Raw genomic sequence first — 24,640 nt, forward strand, 5'->3', positions numbered from 1 at the left:
CCTCCCTCCCTCCCTCAGGAGCATCAGCTGAAGGTGAACAGATGGTGAAGTGGCTCGTGTGAAAATGATGATGTCGCTTTCTCTTCTCGGTTTATTTCCACTGAACCTCCTCTCTCCTCCTCATGTCCTCTGTCCTGAACCTCCTCTCTCCTCCTCATGTCCTCTCTCCTGAACCTCCTCTCTCCTCCTCATGTCCTCTGTCCTGAACCTCCTCTCTCCTCCTCATGTCCTCTCTCCTGAACCTCCTCTCTCCTCCTCATGTCCTCTCTCCTGAACCTCCTCTCTCCTCCTCATGTCCTCTCTCCTGAACCTCCTCTCTCCTCCTCATGTCCTCTGTACTGAACCTCCTCTCTCCTCCTCATGTCCTCTCTCCTGAACCTCCTCTCTCCTCCTCATGTCCTCTGTCCTTCTCCTCCTCTCTCCTCCTCATGTCCTCTGTACTGAACCTCCTCTCTCCTCCTCATGTCCTCTGTCCTGAACCTCCTCTCTCCTCCTTATGTTCTCTTTCCTGACCCTCCCCTCTCCTCCTCGCATCCTCTGTCCCTCTCCTCCCCCTCTCCTCTCGTCCCCTCTACATCAGTGCTGATAGAAACAGACAAACAACAAATATTTACCTCCGTCTTCCTGCTGTCTGTGGAGATGGAAATTACCATTACTCTCCAAATACCTGTCCTCTCTCTCCTTCCCCCTCTCTCCCTCCCTCCCTCCCTCCATCAGTCCCAGTAGCTGCAGTAGGACAGATGGTGGAGGGACTGGAGAGGCCATCAGCATCTTTTCTCTGACAGCTCTCGGCCTCACCGGGCACTTAGCCCCATAAAAACTCATGATGGCTGTGGCACAAACTGCAGCATGTTGATGACTGACTGACTGACTGACTGACTGACTTACTGACTGACTGAAAGGGAAAGAGTAGAAATTAGGTCGTAGCCTTATTGACAAAGGAGAGGAGAGGGTAGTGCACTCCAGTCACATGACCTGAGTCAGATCATGAATCTGAACGTGTGGTGTATGTTCGATTCCATCCATGACAATGAGGGTAACTACTCTCCTCACCTCTCTCTCCTCCCTCCTCTCTGTTTGCCTCCATCCTTCCCATCCTCTCTCTTCCTAATTCCCTTGCTCATCACTTCCGTCTCATTTCCTCTGCAGCGGAGACATCCTGCTCGTCTCTGCAGCCCGAGTTCATCTTTAGGTTGATGATTTTTACCTAAAACTCCTGACGTTTCCTGCAGAGCTCTCCATCTGTCTCTCTCCTGTTTTTTTCCGCTCACAGCTCTTAATGAAGAGAGAGAGGGGGGAAAAAAACGAGCGAGTGTGTGCAAGTTTCTCGGGGTAAATAAAGGTTAACGCTGCTCTTCCTCTCGGCTCCTCTCAGGTGGGCCTTCACCCTCATCATCATCTCGTCCTACACGGCCAACTTGGCGGCGTTTCTCACCGTTCAGAGGATGGAGGTTCCCATCGAGTCTCCGGACGACCTGGCCGACCAAACCAACATCCAGTACGGCACCATCCACGGGGGCTCCACCATGACCTTCTTCATGGTGAGACTGTAATTCATCTGTATGGATTTCATTCAACTTATTCCTCTCTTGATATTGTTTCATTTCAGACACTGTGTGTTATTTTTTTTGTATTTTGTATTTTTCCGTGTCTCACTCTTCTCCCTCCTCCTCCTCCAGAACTCTCGGTACCAGACGTACCAGAGGATGTGGAACTACATGTACTCCAAGCAGCCCAGCGTGTTCGTCAAGAGCACTGAAGAGGGCATCGCCCGCGTCCTCAACTCCAAGTACGCCTTCCTGATGGAGAGCACCATGAACGAGTACTACCGCAGCCTCAACTGCAACCTCACGCAGATCGGAGGACTGCTGGACACCAAAGGCTACGGTATCGGCATGCCTCTGGGTTAGTGAACGGGAGGACCCAACCCTCCTAATGACATGATTACTAGAGCCTGATTGATATTGCATTTTTGGGGCCCATGCCGATACTGATATTAGGAAGTGAATATATTCCGATATCAATATATATCGGCTGATATCAATATGTTGGCCGATATACATTTGCGAAACTTGGGAAAAAGATATGTCATGAAAGCAGGATATTTTAAAGTTTAACAATAAACCTCTTTGTCCAAAATGACATCAGTGCACTGAAACCGTAAACTTCACTGGGAATTAAATAAAATAACTATAAAAATTAATAACTATAAATAAAAAACATGAGAACAAATATGTATATATATATATATATATATATATATATGTACTGTATATATTTAAGTCAAATGAAAACGAAGGATCAAATATACATAAAATGCCGTCTATATAACTTGACTTGACCCAAACATATCCACTGCATTAGCAGTGTCAGGTCTGTGGATGGAGGATGTCGTACTGTATCCTGCACAGACTGTGAAACCTTTTAATATGTGACTTGTGATTTTGTGATTCTGTATGAATAAGATTAACTTGACCGATGTACTTTGTATAGAATTTGTTTCGCTTCATTTACGGAAGCACTGAAAAGCAAGAGGAGTTCAAGTTTATTTTTTCTCATTTGTATTAACAACCACTTAGAGGCAAGAGATTTTTTTTCAATTTTTTTTTTCAAGGATGGCTTGGAAAAATAAAGACAGTGTTGCTTTTTAGAGACGTGATCGACCTGAGTAGTTTGCTGAAAAGGACATTTTTTAGTCAACTATTTTTGGGCAGGAGTCATGTTTCTTTTTTTGCTGCTTACTGAAAACTGACACAAAGCCTGAAGGTATATTGAGGCATATTGATGCCTGCTACTTGCATATATGTGTTAGGGGTAGGTGTAAAGCTGCCTGCTAGTCTGGCAAACACCATTTGTTGTAAGTGTTTTCTAGGCTTAAATCTTATGTGGAACTCTTAGCTGGTACAGTACAAATATTTAAGGTCCCATATTTTACACTTTTCCTGTTTTTGTTTGAAGTGTTGATCCATAAGAAGATAGATTTTGTGGTTTTAAGAACCAAAAACCATCTCAATGTAGTTTAACATCGCTCCCTCTCCAGAGAGGCTCTGAGCCTCTCTTCTGATTGGCTGGCTGTTTTCTGAGTGATCCAATAAAAATATAGCAGATTTCAGGTAAACCAAATCCTTCAAGGTTGGATGGTGTGTCCTGGTGGGCGGGGCTTGGGGTATGGCTGAGAGCGTTGACTGCTTTATTGTGACATCATAAAGTTACAGAAGTCCTGACGGCTCATTTTAAGGCTTAGTTTCTGAATACAAGCTGTGTGCATTTCTCTGTGGACTGAGCGCTTTGATACATTCAGTATTAATATAGAACCTAGACCTGCTTTATAACCAAACAACACATGGAAATCTACCTTTATACAATATGGGATCTTTAAGAACAACCAATAAAACAGTTTTTCCACCAGATGAATGTTTTAATTCCTGCTGCAGGAGAAGTGGAAACACTAACCTGGATGTGTTTAGTCTGCTGTCACATCACATCTTGTATGTAATACATTGAGGCTGTGTTTCCTTCGGTCTGTCACCTTGTGTGTCGGCTCGGTCGCAGCCGTTAACCAGGTCATATTCTTTGTGCAGCTGCTGTTCTTGGCAAATTAAACCCATCCTGACTCCAGTTTGGCGCCGTTCTGCCTTTTTTGCCAGCGTCTGGCCCCTCACCTTGTCGTCTGCCACAGACTTGTTCCTGGTGATAAGTATTAGTGCAAAGATTAGCATATTTAATGGAGGCAGGACGAGCAGATGTGGAGAGAGGGAAGGGAACAGCGGGAGAGCTTTTTGGGAGACTGGCCTGTCAGTCAGCCTCCACATTAAGTGATGCAAATAAAAGCAGCAGAGTCACCAGGTGCTGCAGTTAGGCAGTGGTTCACATGTTAACTGTGCTGATTGGGAAACTTCCAGCTGCTTTAAAATTAAAGCGTCATTTTGGCTTCTGTGTTCTCGGAGCTGAAAGTTCAGTCAACTAAAAGGAACCATCCAAACCAAACTACTTTTCTCCAGCTCGTTCTGAGGGACATTCAGGTGTCCCAGGGCCGGGTGAGATTAATCCATCTGGCCTGGGAGGTTTTCTCACTGCTCTGGGCCCAGCTTGAGGTCTCCTCCCAGTTGGACCTGTCAGAAAACCTCCAAAGGGCAAGTAGGGGGAGGGATCCTGATCACACACTTGCATAACAAATATCTTCCAACAAAAATAACCTAAACCATATTGTAAAAGGACCTACAGTATATATGCCTGTTTTATTACCTTTTATGTTAAGATTTACTTAAATTAAGTGCTACAGACGAGTCCGGCGGCTGATCTTTTGATTCATGACAAAATGTCACTTCAAAATATGAGTATCAAAATGTACTTGCAGTACTTAACATGGAAGTATCTTGCAAAGTAAAATTTCTAAAAGTTAATGGTCTGAAAAAGTCTGAAACCTAAAGAATCCGAGATCTTTGTGAGCAGAGTTTGAAGGGGTCAAAGAGGAAAACGGGGAAAAGAAGAGTTCACGTCTGAATTGATATCCATCCATTTTGAAAAAAAGTTGATAATTCTTTTTGAAATGTTTCAAATGAGGTACTACTGGCTTCAAGGCTTTAGTTAATCTTTCCATAAAGTGACATATATCCATTTTGTTAAGAAAGAAAAGAAAAGGAAGTCAAGAGGGAACGAACGAATCAATCTGTAACTGTGAAAAATGGAACATCAAACCAGATCAAGTGCCATCGCTGTGTCAAAGACTTCACTCGTCTTTTACTTTGAAACACACACTTCCTGCTGTGTGTCATTGTCTGAAAGTCAGTGTCACATTTTAATGGAAGATGAATGAGTGATGGAGTGAGGAGGAGAGGCAAGGATGAAGGTTCGCTAATTTACAACTGTAGTGGACAAAGTATTAATGACAGGGACCAGTATGATTTATGTTAGCATAAAGCTGAATCAACTCTTTTCTGTAACAGTGTCAAGAATGACTTACAGCACTCGCACAGCTGCTTTCTTACAGTGGTTCTTCAAATATGGATCCTGGTCCTGGTAATGTTTTATTCTAATGAATGGTTTGTATGCGTGAGGTCGCAGTGGATCATGGGAGTATAAAGATCATGATTTGGACATGAGAGACCAAGGTCCACATCCTGAGTTCTGTGTGGTGTAGTAGGCAACAGAAACACGTTGGTTAAGCTGAGGGCAAGATGGTGGTTTTAGTTAAATCATCTTCATGTCACTGGTGTCTTTTACAATAGTGAACAATATAGAACCAAGACCACAAACTGTCCTTAACCTTAACCGAGTGGGAGCGGGACTGCGCAGCATTTTTGTCCCTTGTCCCACATCCTGCATACGATGTCCCGCATTTTAATGGCTTTATTGGTTTTTTAAAAGTCAACACTGCAGGACAGACGCTTTTCTAAAAATCTGGCTTTTATCCAAAGGCTGTGAAGGAAGCAGGGAAGGCTGCACTACACCCAATGGGGAGAGTTGTGAGCCACAAAATCACAAGCTATGCAGTTTTCAGCAGAACAATGATGGAGAGTACCACAAAGAAAAAGGAAATGCAGTTATAACAAATCCTGGTTAACTACCTATAACTGGGTGAAGCCGGTGGTCCAGAGTTATTTTTCAATGTGCTGATATATGGATGTATTTCTATTGTAACCCAAAGGTGATAAGAAAAGGTAACAGCAGCTGAAATAACGAGCGTTTACCACACTGTGCAGCTCAGCATTGATAGCATTTCCCACATTGTCCCACACAAACATACTCTTTGTCCTACATTATCTTTATTTATTCATGCAAATTTAAATTTCAACTTTTGTATTTTTATTGTAGTTTATTGGCTGTGTTGCACCATCCAATTTTATTTAAAGGTGCCATATTGTATAAAGGTAGATTTCCATGTCTTCTTTGATTATACTTTATACTTTGTGATGTCACAACAAAGCAGGCGCCACTCTGTCCCATGCCCTGCCCACCTGAACCCACAATCCACCCTTGCAGGATTTGATTTCTCAACCTGAAATCTGCCATATTTTTTATTAAATATATTATTTTTTATCACTCAGAAAACAGTCAGCCAATTAGAGGAGAGGCTCAGATCCTCTCTTCTGATTGGCTCACTGACCTGCTGTTGCTAGAGCTCCAGAGAGAAGCCTGAGAGAGGAGATGTAAAACTACATTGAGATGGTTTTAGTTTCTTAAAACCACAAATATATCTTCTTATGGATCAACACTTCAAATAAAACACAGCAAAAGTGTAAAATAAGGGACCTTTAAACTGCTGCATTGTTTAGGCGACACACTGGAGGACATGCCAGCTGTGTGTGCGTCTGTTTTCATTGATTATACAGCAGTTTTTATTGCTTTTTTATTGCTATGAATATGTTTTGATGGTTGGACACATAAAACTAGTTTAGAGAGACCATGAAACCAGAACAGCACGTATTTGCTGTTGTACATTAGTGATACAAGAATAACTAATGGGAGACGGGGTCGGTGGGTGACACCGCGCTGCTGCAGAGGTCTGTGTTGAGTTCGAACAGACGGCTGCACATGAACGCATGAACACAGAGCTCAGGTGCAGAATGAGAGCATGTTTGATTTGTGTGAAAGATGCGGCTTCCGCTTGGTCTCTTAACATGTCAGCCTGCTGAGCTTGTTAGTGCATCTCAACACATGTTTAACAAAGCAGAGGTGAGCAGGTGAACTGAGGCTGTTACTGACTGAATTAAAGAGCTGAAACTGCTCCACAGTGTCAGTCAGACCTGCCACCAGAAATTCTTGACATATTATTAAATCTAAAACTAAAGGCTTTTCTTACACTTTAACTTCTTCACATCACCTCATTTTCCTTCCTCTTCCCATTTTTGACTTTCTTCCCGTCCAGACAAACTGTGTGTTTGCCCAGTTAATGCAGTTTGTTGTCTGAAAGCTAAACTAAACACCCGGACCGAGACCACTTGACAATGAGGGTCTTGGTCCTCCTCCAAGTGGACTCTTGTGTGGTTTGTTCACTGTGTGAAAGCAAAGCAGATGAACTGCAGGATGTTTTGACAGTAGATATTATGAAGGCTGTAGATATTAGGAAGTTTACACAATCATTTCTTAAACATGGTAACACACAGTGTATTGTATTTAAAAACTGAGTAAAAAAGAAGTGAACCCCAGCGACTCTCTGCCTGTTTGTCACAAACAGATACAAATCGACAAGACAAATGCACAAAATGATAAAAAAAAAAAGAAGACAAAACATCTACAAAAAAATATGTGAAACAACCACAAAGACACACAAAAAAGTCGTGTTCTTCGTTGTCCTTTTTCTGTCTCTGTCAGTTCGGGTGCCTCGCTCCTGTGTGGGAGGAGAAGCTTTTACCCAGGAGCCCCATTATCTCATGGTCTTTTTTATCCATTCACGCGTAGCGCCGATGATGCAGGTTAACGTCGCTTATCCAAAAACGGGCAAAGAGGTGGGGTGCATGTGGAGCCGAGACTTGTTTTTATGGCAAGGATACACTCACCCACCCGTCACTCAGACTGGCACGCCCTCAATTATACATAACTTTAAGTCTTAATAGAATATAAATAGGTGAGTTATATAAAAGCGATTATCATGAAGGAAGAAGTTAGCTATAAAGAGCAAAACCATTTTTTTGTACCAGGCTGTAAACATGTTTATTTCTGCTGTAAAGTTGGACATGTCAACATGGTGGCTGACTCACTTTTGGAGCCAGCCTCAAGTGGCCACTACAGGAACTGCAGAAACTGAACTTTTTTTCAGCCCCAGAGGTTGCTGCTGGGTTCACATGACCACTGTTCTCACAGCTTTTGGTTTGTTTGTGATAAAGTCAGTGTGAACAGGAACCAGATCAGAAAAAAAGAGCAACAATGATCTATTAAAATCACTTTCAATAAATTGGAAAAAGACTAAAAACGTAGCCGGTTTGATCGCTCCAGTCAAGACCAAATGATTCCCTGTAGCTAAATTTAATTCCGTTTAGTTATACTTGTGTTAATTCACTACATAAACCTTAGTCTTGACTGAATTCGACTCTGCTTTTTTTCCTCCGCAGGCTCTCCGTTCAGAGACGAGATCACTCTGGGGATTTTACAGCTGCAGGAGAGCAACAGGCTGGAGATCCTGAAGAGACGCTGGTGGGAGGGAGGACAGTGTCCCAAGGAGGAGGACCACCGAGCCAAAGGTGGGTCTCGCGCCATCTGTTCTTTTACCTTTCAGGAAAACAAAGACTTCAGTCTTTCAGGCCTGGTTTCAGACTGCTTTGATAGGGGGGGAGGGGCATTAAGAGATGTTGACTGGTCACTAACTGCCAGACTTTAAGACTGGTTACCGGGGTCCTCTATGAGTGTCCTTTAAGACTGTAAGCTATAACATACACTGTTTTAAGTTATTTAAAACTGAAGTCATAGAATAATCACAAAAACCAAAATCAGATCTAGAGATCAATAAAACTCGGCTGTTTTTATCAGAGTCAAGTCACTGAGTGTGAGTGAAGTAGACTGGTAACCAGAGAATAAGTCACTGAGTGGTGATGAAGTGAAGTGATGGCGAAGCAACTGCTCTGCTCACTGGATCCAGTTGTATATGACCAGACCAACCAGTCAGATATATAAATAAACTTTGATTATTTTAATGTGGCATGTTTATGATTGGTCACATGGACAAGGACAAAATAAACACAACATAACGACGCATCTGTCTTTGAGCTGGAAACACTGGGCCGCCATGAAAGACAATGTTTGGTGAGGGGAAACATGTTGGACAATTGTGCAATAGATTGTGTGTTTTGTTTAATAGACCCTCACTGACCTCGCAAACAACACCACAAACTACAGCCCCAGAAGTTAAACTAGCACATCTCCAAAACTGTTCCAACAAAATGTTCTCTGAGGTTAAACTGCTGCGTTTGATCAGCATTCGTTTGTATCAGTGAGGCTCATAAACTGGCAACTGAGAGTGTGTTTTTCATCTGATACACAACTCAGGCCACATCACAGTACAAATACAACTCACATGTCGTCAGTGCAACAGGATTTTACTGAAGCACAAGACAGGCAAAAAAAGAAGGGGGGAGAGAAGTATGGGGGGGTTTGAGGGGAAAGAAAGTAGGAGAGGGAGGGAGGGGGGATGTGTTCCATTCAGGGCATGGACTTTTTGAGGATGCGGTTCCTGGACATGCAGTAACCATCAATCTGCTCAGACAAGAGGCTGCTGCACTTCCTCTGTCCATACAGCTCTCTGAGTCTGCGAGCCTCCTTCTTCCTCTCCAGCTCATCCTCACCCTCATCCTGCTTCTTTCTCAGTCCAGACTTCAGTCTCTTCTGCAGCCAGTGCAGGGCCCTGGTGGACTTTGGTGAAGTTTGAGACTTGAGGCTCTTTCCTTCAGCACTGCAGCTGAGGGCGGAGTCGTCAGGGCGGAGCTCTTCCTCGCAGCGTGTCGTCTGCTCTCCGACCCAGTTGTTGATCAGAGTTTTTCTCTGACCCTGCTCCTGGCTCTTCAGCACAGAGGTCAGGCGCTTCAAGCTGGTGTTGTGTTGCACACAGCGAAGCTCCGCCTCCTCGTGCCTCCTCTGCTGCGCCTTCTTCAGATCATTGATGGTGTAAATGGGTCTCATGATGGGCTGCTCCTGCACCATCATGACCTCTCTCCACTGAAGCGTCTCTGTCTTCAGTTGCTGCTGCTTTTCTTTCTCCAGGGCCTTTTGATTATCTTCCTTCCTCTTTTCCTCCTCTCTCTGTTTGGCCTCCCGCCTCCTCCTCTCCTCTTCACCTCTTTCCTTCTGCCTTCTCACACTTTCAGCTTCTTCATCTCTGTCCTCCTTTTCTCTCCTGCTCCTCTGAAGCTCCTCCAGAGCAACTCTTCTTCTTCTCTCCATCTCCATCTCTCTCAGCTCTTTAAAGCTCTCTCTCCTGAGATACGCCCTTCTCTCTTCAGGGGTCATTCTGCCAATGTTGTTGGCGATCTCCATCTGAGCGTGGAGTTCATGTCGTGGTCTTGCCATCTTGGTCTAGGTCACTTGTGCAGCTCGATCTGTGTGTGTGCGTCTTGCAGAGGTGTTTGGTGAAGTGATGCCGGTAAGAAGAGTGGCGGAACCATGGAACAGTTCCATCAGTTATTACACAGATTCCTTGATTCCCTCACAGTTCTGCTTCTAGAATGATCCGTGTGTCTGTTGATCCTCAGTCAGGAAATGTGTAACAAGCTTCAGACACTGTAAAAGCACTTTTTAAAAGTCATCCAGTGATTTAGTATCAGTTCAATAAAGCTGAGGCTGAGATATCCTGACTCTCAGTCCCTAGCATGGGTTAACCTCCAAAAACACTGGATCCTACATTTCCCATAATACAACTCCCCACACCTATAGTGTCAAACACAGACTTTGTAGTTGCCAAGCTGTCACTACTATTTTCTTCGACAGGTTAAAGCTCATCCAGAGACACAGAAATATTACACAACTTCCCACAGGCTGAGTTGCACTCATCACTAAAGTAACTTGACTTGAGTTGGATGAATATTCATTAGATTGCCATCACATTTTGTACATCCACAGTCCTTAGAGAGAGTCCTAAGATCTTGTGACTTTTCATCTAGTGCCACCAACAGGTTGACATTATTGATTTAGATTGAAATGTCTGGACACAGACCCGCAGACTGCTTTGGTTTGGGCGGGGGGGGCATTAAGAGATGTTGACTGGTCACTAACTGCCAGACTTCAAGACTGGTTACTATGGGGTCCTCTATGAGTGTGCTAGAGCCGGGCCCGCTGGGTTTGGATTGTGGGATGAGATCAGAAACTTCTTGTAGGAGGAGGAGGAGGACGAGAATGAACTTGTTTCAGAAACTCTGTGAACTAAATCTGCAGATGCAGAGCGCCAACACACCTCCTCCACAGCTGGAAGATAAAATCACATCACTCACAAGAATACTGGAGACGTGGGAGCAGCGAGTGAAACACAGGGGGGAACGTAGACTCCTTCATCGAGGTCAACAAGCTGCAGAACACCTCGACCTCGTATCTCTGCCTAACACAAACATTTCCAGAGGTTTCTCCCAGTGCAGGACTCTGCAGAATATGTCTGGATCCCAGGAGCTCTTCTGAGCAACAGCAGCTGCCGACTTCAGCACCACAGAAGAAGAACAGCTCATAAATGTCACCTCTGGTTCAAGGAGGAGGCTGCATTTTGGATTGAAGTGGAAAAGGACATAGCAGGGCGGGAGAGCCACACTCCTTCCTTCATTTTCACCCACTCCTACCTGTGTTGAGAGGTTTTTTATTCTGCAGTTGCTTCAATCAAGTCAAAATAAAGATCACAGCTGGACGTTGAAAATGAGCTCAGAGTGGCAGCTGCATCCCCGACTTTAAAATATCGACAACACAAGGAAGCCTACAGCGGTGACTGAGGAGATCGAGTGAAGGATGAGTCTTTGCAGAGAAAACGTTCAGGTTTTGTTTCTTTATTCCCGGGGAGTTGGTAAACTTGCCATTTTTGTGCAGAGAGGCAGTTTTGAGGAAAATCTGTTGAAAAGCAGCAGATGCACGCTGCAGCGTCGCTTTTAATTGCTTCCACTCAAGAAGGGACTTGTTCCTTATTTAGTTCATTCAGGAAGATTCAGTAAAGATTTTGGGAGCCGCTGCCTTTTAACACATGAACGTACAGATGAACGGATTATGAAAATGTGTCATTGATAAATCTGTCGACGGAGTGTAACTGTAAAAACCGAACACTCAGCCTGACTCAAAAAAAACAACAACAAAAAAACCCCCAAAAACAAACAGGCGAGCTCCAGCGGCAGATGGTGCAATCACTTAAAGATGCACAACAATTAGCTGTTTACACATCTGAGTGTACATGTAACACAAGAGTCTGAAAACAGAGTCACACTCTGCAGGAAGGTGGATGCAGCCAGATGTTCTGCAGGAAAGCAGCTGTGATGTCTGTTTGTAGAGACATGTTTGTTTGAGTTTATGGGGGATTTTTTTTTTTTGGGAGGTTGTGTTTAACACAGACATTTCCAGTATGAAGAAAAAGGCGGGTAATCGTGGCGTCTCGACAGTGTTGACCTGTGAGTGAACGGCGAGCCGGGGAAGTCCAAAATATAGATATTGGAGCTATTTTAGCTTATTAGCTTAGCTTATTGTTCCACAGAGGAGCAGCGGTCTGCAGACAGACTGAGACAGGAGACGATGGTCTGTTGAGTTCACTGGCTCACCATTAGCTTTAGTTTTCCATCTTCAATAACTTTATTGAACAAAGTGGTGCAGCAAGGTGAACGAATGTCAGGGGGGAGTAAAGAGACAAGCTGATGTCCTGCTCGTCTTCGTGATGAGACAAAAACATAAAACAGCCTCTGACACGACACAAACTTTGTCATCCAGCGTGTTGCTTCTCTGCGTCCATCGATTTCTCCTTCTTTTTTTTCTCAATCGATTATGAAGACTGAATTTTTCCTTTAACGTTTCCATTACTGGTGCGCTTCTCTTTTTTTTCTTTTTTTTTTTGTCCTTATGTGTGTCAGTGTAAGGAGACGAGACAGTTCCTCTTCATCGACTTTCTCACTCTGATCATGGTTCTATCAGTCCTGTCTGAGTATTGATCCGCTTCTCTCTGTCATCCGTTCGTATAGCTTCCTTCATTCCCAGTGTGCGTGTGTGTGTGTGCGTGAGTGTGAAGCTATTGGGATCCCATTAAGACCCATTAAGACTAATCAAATGTCTCTTTATTGCTGATTGCACAGTATACAGTACGTGTGTGTTACTGTTCCTTTATGTCCCACATTTCCTCACAATTATAGACAGAAACTGTGAGAAAAATCCTCCAAATTAAAAGCCTTTTAGTCCTTTCTCTGAAGAAAAATTATGAGCTCAGGTCTTACAGACAAGCAACTAACAAATTGCATGCTTTTATATGTATTTCTGTTTTTTTTTTTTTTTTTTTTTTTTTTTTTGTGGGGGTTTTTTGTGTTGTGTGTAAAGACACTAGAAGTTATTGATCAGTTTTTCAATCACTTTTTTTGGAAAACCTTATTTATAGCATTTAATAATTAACTGATTTATTTCCACCTAAAAACTAAAAAAAAAAGAAGAAAAAAAAGAAAAGTAGACCAAGATGAATGAATGGGTAGCCATGCTACGGCCTGCCTCAGACAGCAATCATAAGCATGCTAACACGCTAAACTAAGATGCTGAATGTGGTAAACATTATACCTGCTAAGCATCGACATGTTAGCATGACGGCTAATGGGCCTAGGCACAGCCTCACAGAGCCTGAAGCTGCTTTAGGTTCTACAGGTGTTCAGACAGAAGGTGAGGGTCACTTTACTTATATCCTCTTATAGTCTGCGATAATCCCATAATTTTAATCTCTCCATAAAGCTCGTTTTGTTGTTTTTGAATGTGCTTTGTTGACTAGACTTATTAACCTTACCTTTAAATGGCTAATATGAGAATGTGACTTTTATCCCGTATTGAATAAACCCGTTATCATCGCTCTCCTCTGTGTGTCTCAGGTCTGGGGATGGAGAACATCGGCGGGATCTTCGTGGTCCTGATCTGTGGCCTCATCATCGCCGTCTTCGTGGCCATCATGGAGTTTGTGTGGTCGACGCGTCGAACCGCCGAGACGGACGAGGTAAACCTTCACCATCCTCCTCCTCCTCCTCCTCCTCTTCCTCTCTCGTCCTCCTCCTCCTCCTGCCCCGCCCCCGGCCTCAACCTCAGCTCAAACAGCTCAGTAGGTCGTCCGCCTGTTCGCCTGTGTGCCTGTCGAGTGTCATCAGAATGAGCTTCATTCAAAGTCGCACATTAACCTCGCCCATTCTGCTGAGTGGCTCCATTATTAAATCATCTTGTTGTTGTTGTTGTTGTTGTTGTTGTTGTTGTTGTTGTTGTTGTTGTTGTTGTTGTTGTTGTGAAGCTGAATTTGGGGCAAATGTGTATAAAATGATGTACAGAACATGGGGTGGTGTAGTCATAAAAACAAAAGCTCCTGGGTTTGAAGACTGCAGCTCAGTGCTGTTTAGAAAAGGCTTTGTTTTCACGAATGTTTTCTTGTCAGCGTTCGTCTTTTTTCATTTACTTTTGTTTTCACGTTACTTCGTCTCTTGGCGAGTTTTTTTCACCCGGAGGATCTGATGTTTTACATCAACCTGTTCTTATTAAGTTATTAACATTTTGTGTCTGTTTATGTTTAGTTTAACCTATTGTTGTTCCTGTAATATGAAAAAAGAAAAAGTCATTCTCTATAATGGTTCTATTAGGTTTTACCTGTCAAGCATCTGATATAAATTCTGTTTTCTTGCTCCTGGGTGCTAAACATTGAACTAATCTTGTGCTAACTCCACCGTGCTCTTAGCTGGGTTTGTTCCTGTTCAGCTTGTAACGTGATTTTCATTTGTTACATTCAAAGCTCAGACACTGATGCTTATAACTCCAGCTAGCTTAGCATAACAAAAATTTGCTGCAAAAAGCTGCAAATTTTCATTGTTTTGAATATGCGTTTGTCAGATTTAAAATCATGATACAGCTCATACAGTTTCACTGTCAGAGGAAAATCTTTGACGAAATTTGACGAATGTGTCTAAATTAAAGCATGTGATTGGATTGTTGTCTGTTTAAAGCTCCAATGAGAAATTAATACATGAATCAATAATTCTGTGTATTAAAATAAAGCATAATTTTTGTCCTGCCTCACCAGATAGATTAGAAAGTTCTATAGAAAACATGTCTGCTAAGAAAAAAAACATTTGAATATATGATACAATTTTGATATTATATATTAAGAGTACAATGAGGATGCCGGTTATATGGATAAATAAAACCTTATTGTTCATCAGTTTCAGTTATCAGTGTCACAAAGTGTCATCAATCAGTGGAACAGGAAGTGGATTATGTTTCAGGAATACACCCTGCTCCATAGCACTGAAGTCAAAAAAGTGCTCAATGTAAAAATACTGATTAAATATTGATTAGTGTGGCTTGAAAAAGAAGCTTGATATGAACCTGAAAGACACATCAGAGCAAGGAAAAGAATTTGAATTCAGAAAAAAGGAAGCAGAGATGTCTCTCTCTCTGTCTCTCTCTCTATCCCTCTCTCTCTCTCTCTCTCTCTCTGTATCTGTATTCCAGCCGTCAGTCTGTTGTTCGTTCATTCGTCCTCTGCAGACGCAGTTTGTTTCTGACTTTCATTCGCTCTTTATTTTATCTGTCATTTATTTGACTTTCTGCCACGGCTGTTTTTTTACAGTACAGATTATAGGGCAAACACACACACACACACACACACACACACACACACACACACACACACAACCATATTTACAGATAACATTGGTTTGAGGCGGGAAGCTGCAGAGCATTAACACTCGCTCAGATAAAAGCACCCAGAGCATAATGTGTTGATGTGTGAGCACACGTCTTCATCACTCACACATTCTCTCTCTCTCTCTCTTCATCATATATGAACACATGAACACACACACACTGACACACTGACAGACTCACACATTTTTTATCACTCAGCTTTATCACCGAGATTATATCCAAATAGAGTGTTTCAAAGCAAGGAGAAAAGAGAAGGAGAAAACAACCTTTATTATTCAGAAAATGTTTATATATTTATATTATCAGTCCCTTCAGGATTTTCGTGGGCCATTTTTGGGATTGTTGCGGGCTGAAATACCTGATATCATGGCAGTTTTTCTTAAAAGTTGCGATGAATTTTGCAATGTTTTTATATTTATATTTTTTTTTTTTTTCAATGAAACTGCTGTAGAAAAAAAGAAATTGCAAAAATTGTCGCTAGTAATTATTGTTGGTAAATGTGAGACGTTCATGTCACACGTGTCTCGCAGCTTCACAACATGCTTCAAAACCAGAAACAAGGAAGTGAGTTTGATGACGCACATCAAGGTTTAGCGCAGGGACCGGTAGGATTGGTTTAACTCGTGGGAAACTAAGATGATCGGAACTGTGGAAAAGTTGCGGCGCTTGGACAAAACTGCAAGGTCGTGCAGAATTCACAGGGATTGGTTGAATTTGCGTTAACTGTTGCGCTCACAACATCGCAATTTTCTGGAGGGACTGTATTATATTAATCATATTAAGAGGCCTGATGTAGATGTAGTCAGTTTATCTTTCTCTCTCTCTCTCTCTCTCTCTCTCTCTCTCAGGTGTCTGTCTGTCAGGAGATGCTGACGGAGTTTCGTAACGCCGTCTCTTGTAAGAAAAGCTCCCGCTCTCGTCGCCGCCGGCCTCTGAGCAGCACTGGGGGTGGAGTCCTGCGTCACCCGTCCCGCCTCGCTCTGGCCGCACCTCGCCCCATCCGTCTGGTCCGAGAGATGCGTCTCAGCAACGGCAAACTGTACAGCGGCGCCGGCCCGCTGACAGGTGGGCTTGCGGGGCTGGGAGGAGGTATGGCAGGAGGCCCTGATTTGGGCCCGGGGCCACAGAGGCTCCTGGAGGACCCGCTTGGCGCCAACGCCACCACCAGCACGCCTCCTCCTCCCCCTCCCCCGGCGTCATCCCTGGCTCCACCCGCCCCGCCGCGCAGCTTCCTGCAGAGCTGCAGCCATGTGCGGATCTGCCAGGAGTGCCGGCGGATCCAGAGCCTGCGGCCGGTCACGCTTACGCCTCCCCCACCTCCTCCCCCTTCCTCATCCTCCTCTGCCTCCTCCTGCTCCCGGATCCCACCCTCATTGGTGGCGCCAGGTCACCACCACCACCACCGCCACAACCCTCACCACCTCCACTACCACCACGGCTCCATGTCGCTGCCTCGCCTCCCGCCACCGCCTCCCCCGATGTCAACAGACAGAGCTGACAGTGACGGGGGAGGCGGGGGGGCAGCAAGCCCTCAGTGGGGCAAAACCAAACCAGCTCCACCACCCAGACCAATGCCCCCTGCCAAGACGCCGACACACCCGCCAACGGACCTACTTGGGGGGCACGACTGAGCTGCGGGACACTAACGGAGGGGTCAGTGAACTTTACATTTTGGCCCCAACAACACAGCTGGATCAGTCTAAACCGGTCTATCGACAGGGGGTGGAGGGGAGGAACCATTTTGACCCATTTGTGGGGTCTTTCACTAAAACAAAGCCACTTTGGCTCAGTGGATCGTACCAGAAACTTTCCTACAGGGGTGGACGGATCAAACCACTCCGACCTGTTCGCAGGATGAATGAGACATATGTTACATTTTGGATGAAACCAGCTGAGGTGTCCGCTGTCTTTGGATTGCGGGGAGTGCAGAGGATGGACAAACAGGAAGTGGCGCCCACACTCAGTCCTCCACCTCTTGCCTCAGGCAATCATCACGCTCGGTGCCAAGCGAGGCGGACTCAGAGACACAGAGACAGACTCTGAAGTTTTACTGTTTGAATACTGAACCAGGTGTTTGTACAGAAGGACACACACACACAAAGACACACACACACACACACACACACACACCTACAAACACACACAGACAGTAGCAGAGCAGCTGTACAGTTTTCATGGTCATCTGTCAATCATGTGGACGTCTGTGGAGGATGTAGCTCTAACACTCTTGCTGTTTGTACAGACTCCTGCTGAGCGGTGCTCTGAAAAACAGACTCACCTCAAGTGTACGAAGCTGAGCTGGGGTAACTCTTATTTTACATGTAGCGTCCGATTGACCAAATAAAGGATGATGCATGTATTTTTGAACTTTGGACAGCGACAGACGTTTCCCTCTGTTTCCAGTCTTTATGCTAAGCTAGGCTACCCACATCCTGACATAACACTGATATCCATCTAAACATCTCCCTCTCTTTTCCCAAGTGCTGAGCTATTCTTTTAAGGTTTGAACAAAGCGAACTGTACACTGCCGCCAAAGAGCGAGGAAGCATCTACTGCTTTGCTTTTCAAAGTAAAAGTCCTAAGAATCCCATATAGCCAGAACAGCTTTGTCTAAAAAGCTAAATCTGACATTTATCATTTCCAAGGTCATGCCAGTTTGAATGATACAAACAAAACAGCTAAAGCACTGGTCCAGCTCCTGCTGCTGGCCCAAAGCTGGCCCATAGCTGGCCCAAAGCTGGCCCAGCTGTTGCTAATTGGAGTTACCCCAAACTCAGACCAAATCTGGCAGCCATATCTGGGTCGAAGCCAGGTCACATTTGGAAATACAGCACCACAAATTCAGATTAGAAAATCTGTAATGTACACTGACAGTGAGGGACTGTATGAAAATTATAAGGGGGCGGGGTTTTTTGGCTAAAGGGAGGTGGGTCTTAAGATTTTTTAGGAGGGCAGGGAAGCAGATTTATGTTTGATTTTAGTCTTACTTTGCTAGATTTTTTGTAGTGAATTGTATCAATTTTCTTTTTCTAATGTGCGAATTGGAGGCTATTGTTCCTCTCCAGACATGTTTTAATCTGTAAAAAATCTCTGCTATAATTAATATTTTGTTTAACATGGTTCTCCCGCATAATAAGTGAAAAGAAAGGAAAACTGGGTCTGAAGCTCATCTACTCTTACTTTTTCATTGAGAAATTCTGGATCATGCCTTGTGCCCCACCCACCACCACCTGCTTGCTCCAGGTGTACAGGTGAAAGAGCAGAGAGTATCAAGACGAGGAAACATCAGAGAGACTCAGCCACATGTTTGAGCCTCAGTCAGACCCAGATGAGGAGTCTCTTGAGACCACAATCAGAGACTAGCAGATGTATCAGAACAGTTAGCACAGTTAGCATCTCTTATCTGTTTATGTTGTTTGTTAGCTTGTAACTGGCAGCGGCTGACACAGTGTTAGTGGTTGTGCTGATGCAAACTCGTTCTCTGTACTGACATGGTTTATTTAGCCCCGCCCCTCATCCCCACAAGTTGACAGGATTGGTTCCTGAGGTTTGTGACATATGAAACCCTGGCTGTCTGAGTCTGTATTTATGAGACTGTCATTGGTTCACTTCAGTTCAAGGTGTAAATACTCAGTCATGGTGCTGACTGATTATTTCACTCATGATATGTCTTGTATTATATAAAAACATCATATGGATATTAACAAAGTTAAACATCGAGGGAGTCTTGAGTGAATGTGAAATGAAGATTTATGTGAACAAGTTGGCGAAATGGTTACACTTATATATTCATATTAACTGCTATGTTATTTTTGAATTTTGGGGGGGTTGGTTTTTTAAATAATGAAACATAAAAGTTCAGCCTCTCTCTCAAATCCAGTAATTTGCATACAGTCCCTAAAAGAAGAACTACCTTTAGTATAGTTTTGTATATTTTAGGTGAGTATTGAAGCTGTTTTGATCAAAGTTTTTCCAAACAGTAAGTCAGTGGAGCTCAGTCATACAAACTACACACACACACACACACACACACACACACATACACACACACACACATATGTATACGTAAAACTTTGGAGGCCAAACTGGAAAAGAAAAAAAAATTAAATTTGTGATTGTAATTTCCTTCCTGTGTCCAACCTGATTATTGCTTGTTTTCTTTCTTTCTTTCTTTTTCTTTATCATGGGAACATCGAGTCTTTGAGTTGATGTAATGATGATTCACTCACCACTTTAAAGTGCTGGCAATCTCCCAGATCCATACGCACACGTCGACAGATCATATCGACCGATTACACAACATAAGTGCTGATATTGATTGTCAATTCCACGTGTAATTGCTTTACAGTCGCCCGGTTGCAATGTACAAACACAAAGGAGCCAAGTATTAATCAACTCCTACACATTTTTTTCAATGTATTTTTTTCACACTTGTTATGTTAAAGCGCAGTGCCTGTAGTTTGTTTGTTTTATTGTTTTCTTTTTCATCTTCTTGCATAGAAACTGTTTAGAAACTGATCCAGCAGCAGCAGCCGAGATGAAGAAAATTATAAAAACGCACAGGAATGTTGATGTAAAATGTGACTTTAAATGGGTGATTTCAGCGTGTGTGAGCGTGTGTGAGCGTGTGTGAACGTGTGTGTGTGTATGTGTGTGTGTGTGTAGAGTGAATCCTGTTGTGCGTTTCATCATATTGTCAGCTGTTTATGTTTTTTCTGCTCCTCCTCTCAGATTTGTACCAGCAGTGCTCAGCTGATCAGCAGGACGGAGACGACAGATGGATATTATTCTAATGATTCTGTTGTTATCATTACTATTGATATTGACGTGTGGGGTGACTGTAGGAGGGCACCGGCCCTCTGATGTTCAATATATAGACACACGTTTGGAATAAAAAAAAAACAAAAAAACAGTCAATGTGTCAAAAACACTGCTGGTGGTGACGTGTTTATTTAACCAAACCCCAGAGTCTGAGCTGAAAGATGGATTTTCTGGTTTGTACCATGGAAGCCTGTGTAAAAAAAACACAAGCTCATGGGTGTTTTTCAAATGTGAGGGAAGCTCTGCTATTTTATTTTGGCATTTCACCACCTAGGTGCAGACCTAGCGTATTATGAGTTTCTAGTATTTTCATGTGTGCACCTTTCAGCCCTCAGAGAGACACAAACGCAATGTGCTGGTATGGAAGTAAAGCAGCAGCGTGCCTCATTAATCTAAATATACAAAACTCACATGCGTGTTGTAACATGACAGAAGCAGGAAATAAGAAATCAGCCTGGAGACGTAAAAAGTATTAAAATCAAATTGCAAAATAACTATTAACAAAAACCAGTGCTAAAAGTTGTGTTACTTAACTAAACTGCAGCATACTGAGGTATCAGGAGTAGTATCCACAGGCTAACAGGCTACCTGTCTACCGTCTGTCCCTGAGCCCTGAAGCTCCCACTCGGCCTATTCAGCAACATGTGAGCTGCAGTTCTGTACGAGACGAATCGAGGTCAGTGAGTCTGTAAGAGAGCTGGTATCAGCTCAGTCAGGTCTGCAGGTTTGTACAGGTTTGTAGTGCTGAACAGTCTCAGCAGCTACGTTGAGCCCAGAGGGAAAAACTTGATACACTCAGTCACTACCTGCATTGATTAAAGCTTACACAGATTGCATTGCTTCCATTTTTTATGACAGACAGTTTGGTGACATGTTGAAAGGTCAGTAGATGAGAGAAGGTAAAAGCTTTTGTCAGTGTTTGACATGTGGCCACTTCCCGGAGGCAGGACAAACCAGTGTCGACTCGATTCATATCAAATTCACACTGAAACTGACGTCTGTTACAGTGAGTTTTAGTCAACTGTTGTTTTTAGTGATATTGTTATGTTTTCATGACAAGTTGTGTTTACTTTTTATTTTTCCTTTGCTTTATTTTTGCATCTTTTTTATTCCTTTCTGCTTTTATAGATTTTTTTTTTTTTTTTTACTTGTTTCATTTGTGTTTTTGTTTTTATTTCTTTGTTTTTTTGAATGTTTCTTGGTTTTGTTTGGTTTTATTTTTGTAATTTGTTGAATTTTTCGTTTTATTTGTTTGTTTTGTTTTGTTTGTGGGCATTTTTGTCCTTTTTAACTTTTTAATGTTTATAGTTCTTTCAATAGAATTTTGTTTTTTGATCCACTTTTCTTAATTATTTACTCTTATATTTGTTGATTTTTTTTATTTTTCTACCTTATCTAATTAGACTTTTTAAACACTTTTTTTTTTTTTTTTTTTACACATTAGACCATCATTCATCACAAAACCAGGTTTTTTCTCCAGTGAAGTCAGGAGGAATCAGGTTTGTGTGTTCAGAGCAAAGAAGCAGATGTAGCATCACTGAACAACCAGCAGAGGGCGGTGCAGGCCAGATGAAAAACACCACAGACAAGAAACTGGAAAAAACACACACACACACACAACACTATGAGTGAGTTTATTAACATGAACATAAAAACTAGTAAGAGTAAGAGAAAGAAATGTCTATGCAACAGAAATAAATGATGAAAATATAATTTATTAAATGTATTATAATTGAATGATACAAGAATATCTGTTTATTTCAGTTAATCTCAGTCTGCCTTAACTTTCCTCATTTCATCTGCATGTTAAATACATCATACATTTACACATACACATTCAATATCACACCTGTCATTTCATATTAAAAGTTGAGTAACAGATTTTGTTATCCTGTTATCCTCTAATAGAGTTGTTTGCATTTTTAATTTGACCGAATGAAGACTATTTTCTTCATCTCTTCAAGGCCAATTTTCACATTATAGTGAATAAGAGGCACTGAGATAAGTGGGAAAGAATATGTTTGCATTATTACATTAATTAAGTCCAATTACGGTTTCATTTATTTAAGGTAAAGTCTAAAAATCTGAACGCTGAATGAAACAGGAAGAAGAGGTAATGAGTCGTCAGTCATTTTTTATTACTGTCATTGAGTGGTCAGTGTTCTTCCTCTTCCAGTGTCAGTAATCATATAATTCACAGTTGAACGTGAACACATCAGGTGACGTCTTCATGAGGAACAAGATGTTCAGAAGTATCAGCTGCTGCTGTGAGAAGCTGCATCACACATTTATCTCCAGACGCAGCTCGTTTATCTGAAGCTGATTGTAATGAATCTGTGGAGCCCGAGAACGACAGAAATCGGACTGAAGGCTGAGCCGTGTCCGAGTGACTGAAACACACCGGGTCACATCATTGATGGAGGGGGGGGGGTGTGAACTTGGTTTTTCAGGATCTAAGGAATCTTTACCAAACATGAAGGCAGCAGGAGACTCTGGACGAGGCGGTAAAACTGGAGCGAACAAAGCTCATACAAACTGAGCCGAGAACAGGTGTTTTTCCATCTAAAAAAAACAAAAAGAAACACTGGTTATTGATCTTCCAGCTGCATCATTGGAAAGATATTAGAAGCTGAAATAATGACAAACTAAATGGTGGATAATTGAGTGTTACTGTCTTGACTTGTCTTGTACATTATTTTTAGTCATCCTGTTTACAGAGTTCCTTATTGGTCTCTTATGTGGTTGGGGTGTGACGACTCTTCCTCTTTCAGGAAGAAGCTGAGCAGGGTGTGTGTGTGTGTGTGTGTGTGTGTGTGTGTGTGTGTGTGTGTGTGTGTGTGTGTGTGTGTGTTGGAGAGGAGGTTCCCCTGGCCTGTTGGGCCTGATCGATCCCATCCTCTCTCTCAGATGCTGCTTGGCCCCAGTTTTGGTTTGCTCTGTTAGTTTTGAGAACACACAACATTGTTCACTCTGAATGTGGCTCTCTGTAGACATGAACGCTACATTTACAGTATGTGACCTGTTGTCGTTCTGCTTTTTCACTGGACAGTGTGTGTGTGTGTGTGTGTGAGTGTGTCTCTCTGCTCCTTCTCTGACAGTTGCTTGGAAAAAGTAGCAGCTGTAGACAATTGCGTTTTCAAACAAACTGTGGTGATTTTCCTCATCACTAATAAAGACTGACAGAGCGGGGAAGTGACCTATGACCCCTGTTTTTTCAGTGATGTAGGAGGCACACAGATTTTAAAAAGGCACAAAAACAAATATGAAAAAAAAATTGCTTTGCTCATATATAGATTGCCCTTTTATTTTTCTGCTGTATTTGTGTATAAATACTGACTAACAACTTTGTTCTACAATAATTTAAAAAAGAATTAATATCTGAATGATGCACCATCCAGGTGAAATAGAAGCACATGCTGTTTATTATTTCCTTGTTATCAGTTAAATAACAGGGATCATGCCATCATGACGTGTGGGATTGTGTTCGAGTTCAAACACACCAAACCGCTGTCGCATATTTTTCCATTTTGTCGACAAGAAGCCGAGTTTCACAACATCAGAGTTTATCAGCAGCTACGTGTTTACAGAACACACGCTGTGTTAGTATGGGTTTACAGATACGCCCTGTGGGTAGTCATAAGGCTCACCTCTCTTATTTTGTTTGTCGTTACAGATCATTTTATCACATTGATAAAAATATTCAAGGTTTTACAATCCAATCCAGTTTCTTCTCTGTTAATGTGAGAGTTCTGAATAAAGTTTGATGAAAGAGTTTTAATCTGAGGGAAAAGTAGTTTACAGTTCAGCAAGAACTAATAATTAGGTTTGTTAATTACAGCAGCACTGAGCTGTTTCGTCTGATGGACGTCCACGAGAACTTAACAGGAAAACTTTATGATAGAGAAATTTGTTTCAAATTCTGGGCAACTTCGCCTGAATATTCATAACTGATGAATGGATCAACGTTTTCAAATACATTTTTTTTATAGAGGGTAAAGTAAAACCGAGTAACGGCTTAATTGAATTTTACTTCCGTTTTTTCTCTGAAAGAACAGCTGCAGAGAAAATGAGGAAGTTCTGAAACAGTTACATCCTTATTAGTGCGTTGAGTTCAAAATGTGTGGTTTGTTGTTTTTTAAATAACTGCTCCTTTTAAACCAAAGTAAATATTTATTTATCATTCATTTATTATTCCAGGTTTAATTCTTTATGTGTTAAATTTTTTACAGGAAATTCCAAATGTATTAACCATTACGAAAACATGAAATACGACTTTAATCAAAATGTTAATCAAAAGTTAGTTTCACAATCCATGTCGGTCACTTATGTCCCCCATAACACACTGACACAAGTATGATAAGCCAGCTGAGGGTTGGACAGCGATACGACCAGACATGAGCTTGAACGCAAAAGAAAAAGAACCTAAAACTAAACCATAAGCACCGAAACCATGTGGGAGAGAAGAACAAGCCACAAGCTAAAGTTGAGTCAGGTGAGTTGA

General features: G+C 42.4%; 2 protein-coding genes across 2 annotated transcripts in view; one reads left to right on the plus strand and one right to left on the minus strand.

Moving 5' to 3' along the window:
- LOC111665665 (glutamate receptor ionotropic, kainate 5-like) overlaps positions 1-19,443 on the plus strand; it is an 80,756-nt gene extending 61,313 nt beyond the window's left edge. Inside the window, exons 15-19 of the mRNA XM_087177820.1 lie at positions 1,376-1,541; positions 1,680-1,905; positions 8,052-8,180; positions 13,506-13,627; positions 16,167-19,443. Of these exons, the coding sequence (XP_087033946.1) occupies positions 1,376-1,541; positions 1,680-1,905; positions 8,052-8,180; positions 13,506-13,627; positions 16,167-16,949 (1,426 nt within the window). The 3' untranslated portion in view covers positions 16,950-19,443. The remainder of the gene's footprint in view (positions 1-1,375; positions 1,542-1,679; positions 1,906-8,051; positions 8,181-13,505; positions 13,628-16,166) is intronic.
- On the minus strand, positions 9,136-10,178 carry LOC147818295 (uncharacterized). The gene has a single exon (XM_087177822.1). The coding sequence runs from the start codon at positions 9,997-9,999 to the stop codon at positions 9,136-9,138; it is 864 nt and encodes a 287-aa protein (XP_087033948.1). The 5' UTR covers positions 10,000-10,178.
- Positions 19,444-24,640: the final 5,197 nt, after the last annotated feature.

This window comes from Seriola lalandi, unplaced genomic scaffold, assembly GCF_002814215.2.
Source record: "Seriola lalandi dorsalis isolate HSWRI2012SDOR001 ecotype SW California unplaced genomic scaffold, Sedor1 jcf7180002054657, whole genome shotgun sequence".
NCBI lineage: Eukaryota > Metazoa > Chordata > Actinopteri > Carangiformes > Carangidae > Seriola > Seriola lalandi.

What these genes read in the sequence shown, in the direction of transcription:
- LOC147818295 (XM_087177822.1), bottom strand. Translation starts at nt 9,999, where the DNA reads ATGGCAAGACCACGACATGAACTCCACGCTCAGATGGAGATCGCCAAC.